General features: G+C 50.9%; 1 protein-coding gene across 1 annotated transcript in view; it reads right to left on the bottom strand.

Moving 5' to 3' along the window:
- Positions 1-7,350, bottom strand: part of Eln (elastin) — a 46,029-nt gene that overhangs the window by 24,893 nt on the left and 13,786 nt on the right. The window contains exons 5-10 of the mRNA XM_013350475.2: positions 5,891-5,920; positions 4,370-4,405; positions 2,979-3,089; positions 2,400-2,555; positions 2,248-2,319; positions 1,550-1,597 (exon numbers count right to left, since the gene is read on the bottom strand). Coding sequence (XP_013205929.2) covers positions 1,550-1,597; positions 2,248-2,319; positions 2,400-2,555; positions 2,979-3,089; positions 4,370-4,405; positions 5,891-5,920 — 453 coding nt within the window. The remainder of the gene's footprint in view (positions 1-1,549; positions 1,598-2,247; positions 2,320-2,399; positions 2,556-2,978; positions 3,090-4,369; positions 4,406-5,890; positions 5,921-7,350) is intronic.

Raw genomic sequence — 7,350 nt, 5'->3', positions numbered from 1 at the left:
CAGGCTGGCCTCGAACTCACAGAGATCTGCCTGCCTCTGCCTCCCGAGTGCTGGGATTAAAGGCGTGCGCCACCACTGCCCGGCCCAGACTTGAACTTCTGATTCACCTATCTCAGCCTTCTAAATGGCTGGGGTAGCAGGCCTGTGCCACTAGGCCTGGCTGGAAGATTCGACTCTTAATCCCAACTCATCTGTGCCTGATTTCAGCCTCGGTGGACCTCAGCTGTAAGTTAGAGATCCATCGTGACCAAGAGGAAAGGGACAGAGAGATCTATAGTCACACCACCCTGAATGTGTCTGATTGCAGAAGCTAAACTAAGTAGGGTGGAGCTACTTAGTACTTGGATGGGAGAAAGCACAGAGAGGCCCAGCCAGCGTGCCATGCCTCCTGGTGGCTACCTCACAATGGATTGGAATCTGCCCGATTTTCCCCTCCTCTGCTGCCTCCCCTGGGGCTTGGCTACCTCAACCAGGAAGGAAGGGGTGCTCTGTCAGCAAATCCCTGAATCTGGGCTTTTGGGGGATTTCAGGAGGCCTTGCTGGGTGGGGAGGTACGTCCTGGCAGGGAAAGAAGTGAGGGACAGTTCTTAGGGGGTCTCCTGGAGGGCACATTTCCTGGGCGTGTCAATGCCTGGTGACTCAGGACTTTTGGGAAGAAGCTGGCTACACTAGGGAGTCCGTCTGTCCTCTGAGGACGGTTTTAAGACTGTGATGAGGGTGTTGGCCTGGGGTGAGGGACTGGGTGGGGCTGGGGAAGCTGACCTCGGTTGCCAAGGACCCAATGTTCATTAAGTTGAACTTGGACACTTAGGGAAACAGCCACTGGGCTCAGCTTGTCTCACTTTTAGGAGGGAGAGCAAGAGGGTAGATCCCAACTTCTTCCTTCCTTCCTTCCTTCCTTCCTTCCTTCCTTCCTTCCTTCCTTCCTTCCTTCTTTCGTCCCCCCTCCTCTTTTTTTTCTGATAGAGTTCAAGCTGGCCCAACACTTGTTCAGGGATGACCTTGAACTCTGTCTCCACCTTCCACGTGCTGGCAGTACAAGAGTGTGTCACCCTATCTGGTTTAGGAGGTGCCGGGGGTGGAACCCAGGGCTTTGTGTATGCTAGGCAAGTACTCTACCCACTGAATCATCCCCAACCTACTCTCTTTTAAAAATTATCTTTATTTTATGTGTATGGTGTTTAGCCTGGGTGCATGTCTGTACACTGCACGCATGCCCGATGCCCTTGGAGAACAGAAGAGTCAACAGACCGTTGTGAGCAACCATATGTGTGCTGGGAATTGAACCCAGGGTCCTCTGGAAGAGCAGCCTGTGCTCTTAAGCTCTGAGCCATCTCCTTAGCCCCACTTTTTGTTTTTTGAAATCAGGTCACATTATGTAGCCCTGGCTGACCTCAAACTTAAGATCCTTATGCCTCATCCTTCAAAGTGCTGGAGTTAAACGCATGTACCACCACACCTGGTTTATGGGATGCTGAGGATGGAACCCATGCTAAGCAAGCGCTGTATCAGCTGAGCTACATCCCCAGTTCATCCTTCTCGTTCTCACCTGTGCCCGGGAGCACTCCGCCTGGGTACACACCTGGAAGACCAACACCTGGAGGCAAAAGAACAAGGAACCTTAGTAGAGGTTCTGCCGTCCCTTCAGACAGCGGCAACAAGCGGTCCAGGCCTTGCAAGCCAGTGTGCACTGGGATAGCTTGGGCCAGATAGAGCGTGACCACAGCCCTCCCTGCTCCATGTCAGAGCCTGCACATCCTCCAAGGCCCGATTTAACTGTCTTCTGGAGCCCACAGCCTGTTGACGCAGCCCCGCCAGCCCACCTCAAGTCTAAAGGCTTCCAGATGTTCGCCTTTTATTTAACCTGAAGTCACTTCCTAAAGAGCTTCGGGACAAATGAGCACCAGATGGGGGTGCCGCAGGATGCTGGGCTCCCCTCCAGCTCTACCGGGAACAGCTGTGGGCCCTTCTGTTCTGACTCAACATTTAAAACCTCAGTTTCCCCATCTGTGATCCAGAGCCCGCCTGTGAGGTCTCTTTTTGCTCCAAGATCATAGAGATTTTTAGAAGCCAGGATCAAGTGTCACTCAGCAGCATTGCCCAAACAGGTCTGCTGCCGGATTCAGTTTGTATTGCTCCCTTCATCTTCCAGCTTGTTGGAGCAGGAGAGGGCTCTGACCTCAGCGGATTCCTAGGCCTCTGACCTCTGACCTTCACTCCCCCCCCCCCCCTAGATTCTGCACTGACCCGGAACTTTTCCAGGCTTTGCTCCCACTCCGACGCCAGCGGCTCCAGCTCCGACTTGTGGCACCACGGCACCTGAAAGGAAGGAATTGCAGAGCTGACTCCACCCAGGTCTGCAGGCACCACCTTGAGTCACTCAAGTCTGGTCACCATACCTGTTGATACTCCTAAGCCACCAATGCCACCAAGACCAGCAACACCACCAGGGACGCCGCCAATTCCGACACCAGGGACTCCACCAACTCCACCAACTCCACCAACTCCACCAACTCCAGCACCAGGAACGCCACCGACTCCACCAAGCCCGACCCCTGCATAGCCAGAAACAGGAGAGTTCAGGGATCAGACAGGGACCGTGCCTTAAGGTCTCTCCTGTTACCAAACCACTTTAAGATTGGGTACAAGCCGGTTGGTGGTGGCGGCGCACACCTTTAATCCCAGCACTCGGGAGGCAGAGGCAGGAAGATCTGAGTTCGAGGCCAGACTGGTCTACAGAGCGAGTTCCAGGACAGGCTCCAAAGCTACAGAGAAACCCTGCCTTGATCTCCCCCCCCCAAAAAAAAGCAAAGACTGGGTACAACTAGCGGCCCACATCATGTCCCCAGGGAAGTAGGATCTCCCCACACCCCACAACTCTTGTCTCCTGGGTCTGGGTGAGGGAGCATTCTCTGAGAATTTCAGTGTCTGGGAAAGTCAGGGGGCAGATAGAACTATCCCCAAAATATTCCACTCACCGGCTTTGGCAGCAGCTTTGTAAGCTGCAGCTGCCCCCGCTCCAGGCAACAGAGCTCCTGCGGCTCCTGCACCAGGCACCACACCTCCTGCCCCTGGAAAGGCCCCGAGACCTGTGGAGGAGAGCATAAATGAGGTCCGGAAGTGCCCTGCTCAGTGGGAGCTGCCAAACCTCAGCCCAGCCGGGGCCCTTCCACTCAGGAGAGTATTCAAGGTTCCGTGTCCTCTGAAGGCCTTCAACATGGTTGGCCCTGCTCACCAGGATGGGAACATGTGTTAGAGCAACGGTTCTCAGCCTGTGGGTTGTGACCATTTGGGGGTGGAATAACCCTTTCACAGCAGTGGTACAAGACCGTCGGAAAACACAGATTTTACTTTATGATTCATAATCGACAACAATACAGCTATGAAATAGCAATGAGAAATAATATGGCTGGGGGTCACTGCAACATGAGGAGCTGTATCAAAGGGTCCTGGCATTAGGAAGGTCGAGAACCACTGTGTTAGAGGATTCTTATGTCTAGCTGCTCAGCTCAGCCAGACAAAGCTGTGTGAATCGCTTAGTCCTTGAGTCAAAGTCTGGCTTATGTATGTAGTCCAGGCTGGCCTGGAAATCGTTATGTGGCCTAGGATAACCGAGAACTCCTTGATCCTCCACCTCCCATGTGCTGGGGTCACAGGCACTTCACTACCTCTGGTTTATGCAGTGCTGGAGATGGAAGCCAGAGCAGGCAAGCCCAGTCTTAACATGTATGTATACATGTGTGTATACATATACATGTGCATGTATACATATACAAATGCATATATAAATATGCATTTGAGAAAAGGTCTCACTGTGGAACTCTAGCTGTACTGGAACTCCCTATGCAGACCAGGAGGGCCTTGAACTCACAGAGATCTTTCTGCCTCTGCCTCCTGAGTGCTGAGATTAAAGGTGTCTGCTGCCATGCCCAGCCTCAATATAAATATACATACACACACACACACACACACATATATATATGTATATATTTGAGACGAGATCGATATAGCTAGGCTGGCCTTGAACTTGCTATGTAGCCCAGGCTGGCCTTGAACCCATGTCGTTATGCCTTTGTCCACCAAGCGCTGGTACTCTGAGTATTGCACCACACCATCTCCGGTCCCCAGTTTGCTCCGATGCCTTTTCTGGTGGGCAGATCTGCTGGGCCAGCAAGGAGATGCCTCCCTCTAGTCTCATCTCTCTATTACAATTGTCCCCCTGGGTGGCTTCTTAGGAGCAGGTGACTGATGTCATGCTTCATCTCATCAACACCTGCCTCCCAATCTGTGCTCTGACTGCTGTTTATCCCAGGCAGGTGCCCCAGGCTGGGGAGAGAGACTGGCATCTTGCTCAGGGGTTCACACTAACCTGCCCCAGGGCCAGCACCGGCGATTCCTCCAGGGCCTGTGAAGAAGAGAGAAGAAGAGAAGTTAAGGATGTGGGTTTCACACCTGGGCTCCTTGTAAGACGAGTGCCGTCACGGAGTGAGTGGGGTGGGTGTCTATGGTCCCTATGTCTTCGGTTCTGTGGTGGTGGAGGGCAATGGTCCTGATAAATCTGCAGCCACCAGATAGTAATCAAATGCTCTGTGTGGAGGTGACTGATTATCTCTAACAAGTGTGACCAGCTCGTGCGTTTCCTAGGATGCCTGCCCGCTGGCAGGATCCAGCTGGTTTTCTATGAAGGCGGAAGCGGTCTGTAAGCAAACCCTCACCCCTCCAAGACCAGCCTTGCTCCTATTAGTAGCTGTCACGCCAGGCATCTTCTCTGCTTCCTTGATTGTACATCCTGACATAGACCCCTCCCCTCACCCTGGATCTGTAAATGTGTCTCCACCACTTCCTGCTTTTTGTGTTTTGAGTTGATCTAATGTAGCTCAGGCTTGACTCAAACTCGCTATGTATCTTAAGGGTGACCTTGAACTTCTGATTCTCCTGGCTCTACCTCCCAAATGCTGGGATTTTAGGCAGTTAATAGGAAAGTCCAGTTTATGTGGTCCTGGGCTTTATGCACGCTAGGTTAGGGCTGTGTGACCTGAACCACATCCCCTGTCCTGGGGGTCCTTCCTGTACAGCATCTAGTCATCCTTCTATCCAGAATCCTCCTTGCTAAGATTCATGAGAAGCCAAATGGGTCCCTCTGGCTCTCTCCTTTCCACATCTGGGCCCGATCATTCCTTCTCCTCCTCCAGGAGACATTCCACGGCCTTGGCCTTGACCGATGGGCCCAGTTAGGTTGGAGTTTTGGAGGCTTGCCTTGGCAGGTTTGTTTCCAATTATGGGAGAAATCTCTCTTGCCAGCACCAGCTCTGGTTGTGGGGTCTAGAGTTGTAGGGCAAAGTCCTCTAAGGGATCCCCCCCCCGCCTCAACGCATAGGGTCTGCTGCTAAGGAGGGGTCTACCTGGCTCTCACTGGATAGTATCTTTCCTCTGACCAGCTTTTCCCACTTATCCTCTGACTGTAAGAACATATAACTTAGTAGAGTGATTGCCAAGCATGTAGCAAAAGTCCTCTAAGTGTGTGTATATTGCAGACATCTGTAAGGTGGGTCTGTAATGAGCCATGTAGTATGGTATGGTGGTGGACAGGGACTGGGGCTGCCTGGCTCAATCATTTCCTGGTCTCACCTCCCAGTCCCTCCTCAGTTCTGTCAACAGCTCCCCTGAAGCTAGCCCTGTTTCCTACGCTTGTAGAGGATGGGGGTCACACTCAGATCTTTCCTGTCTGATGGAGGGGCTGAGAGGACAAGACTGGATGGGAAGTAAGAAAGACTGGGGTGAAGTTTGGGGGTGGCCTGTGGTCTCTGCGGTTGCCCCTCTTTATCAGCAGTCTTGCTCAGTTTATCCTCATCACCGGCAACCCTCTGTTCTGCCTCTCTTTCGGACTCACCTGCTCCAAAGGCCCCCAGAAGCCCGGCACCTGGAGAGACGGAGAAAAAGTTACAGTCGGATCACAGCTATGAGCCCAGGGCCTTCCCGGCCTGTCCCCTTCTTTTTGGGGTCAGAAAGTTCTAGACTCAGGTCCCGGGCCCCTTCCCATGGTCTTTGTAGATGAAAGAGTCACCTTACCATTTCTTGAGCCTCAGTTTCTCCATCTTTATGATTACTTTTAAAATGATAATTTTTAAAAAGATGTATTTTATCTTTTTAAATGATGTGTATTTGTATGTGTCATGTGTGTGGGCATGTGCAAATGGGTGCAGGTGCTCACGGATGTCACAGCTGTCTGATCCCCCAAAGCTGAGATAACAGACCACTGTGGGCTGCCTGATGTGAGTGCTGGGAGATGAACCTGGGTCCTCTGTAAGAGCAGCATATGTTCTTGATCACTGAGCCACTTCTCTAGTCCCTTAAATGATAATCTTTAAAAGGTCTATTTCTATTATATGTATGAGTGTTTAGGCTGCTTGTATGTGTGTGCATCACATGTGTGTGTCTGGTGCTGGTGGGGGGGGTCAATAAAGAGAGTCTAATTCCCAGGAACCAGAGTTACATGTGAGCTATGTTATATGTGCATGCCGGGAACTGAACCCTGGTCCTCTGCAAGATCATCAAGTGCCCGAAATTGCTAAGCCATCTCTCTAGTCTCCCCTATTTCCTTTTCTTTTTTTTTCTTTTTTCTTTCTTTCTTTCCTTCCTTCTTTCTTTCTTTCTTTCTTTCTTTCTTTCTTTCTTTCTTTCTTTCTTTCTTTCTTTCTTTCTTTTTTTGGTTTTTCGAGACAGAGTTTCTCTGTAACTTTGGTGCCTGTCCCGGAACCAGCTCTTGTAGACCAGGCTGGCCTCGAGCTCCCAGAGATCCACCTGCCTCTGCCTCCCGAGTGCTGGGATTAAAGGTGTGTGCCACCACTGCCCGGCTCCCTACTTTTCTTTCCGAGACAGGGTTTCATATACTTCTGGCTGACTTTAAACTCAATAGGCAGCCAATATGACCTTGAACTCCTGATCCCCTGGTCTGTACATCCTGGTTGCTGAGATTACAGGCACATGCCTCCATGTTCTATTATGCAGCATTAGGGATGGAAACCAGGATTCTGCATGTTAGGCAAGTGTTCTATCAACCAACAGAGCCACCACAAACCCAGCCTTTTTTTTTTTTTTTTTTTAAGAAAGGGCCTCACTGTGTAGCCCTGGCTGGCTGGCTTGGAACTTGCTATGTAGACCAGGCTGGCCTCAAATTTGTAGATATCTGCCTGTCTCTACTTCTCAAGTGCTAGGGTTAAAGTCGTGTGTTACTATGTCTGTTTTTATCTATCTGTCTATCTATCTATCTATCTATCTATCTATCTATCTATCTATCTATCTACCTACCTATCTATCTATCTATCTATCTATCTATCTATCTATCTATCT

The sequence above is a fragment of the Microtus ochrogaster genome, chromosome 2 (genome assembly GCF_000317375.1).
Source record: "Microtus ochrogaster isolate Prairie Vole_2 chromosome 2, MicOch1.0, whole genome shotgun sequence".
NCBI classification, from domain to species: Eukaryota; Metazoa; Chordata; class Mammalia; order Rodentia; family Cricetidae; genus Microtus; species Microtus ochrogaster.
Note: the sequence above shows the minus strand (reverse complement) of the source record. Positions and strands in the feature narration are given on the sequence as shown.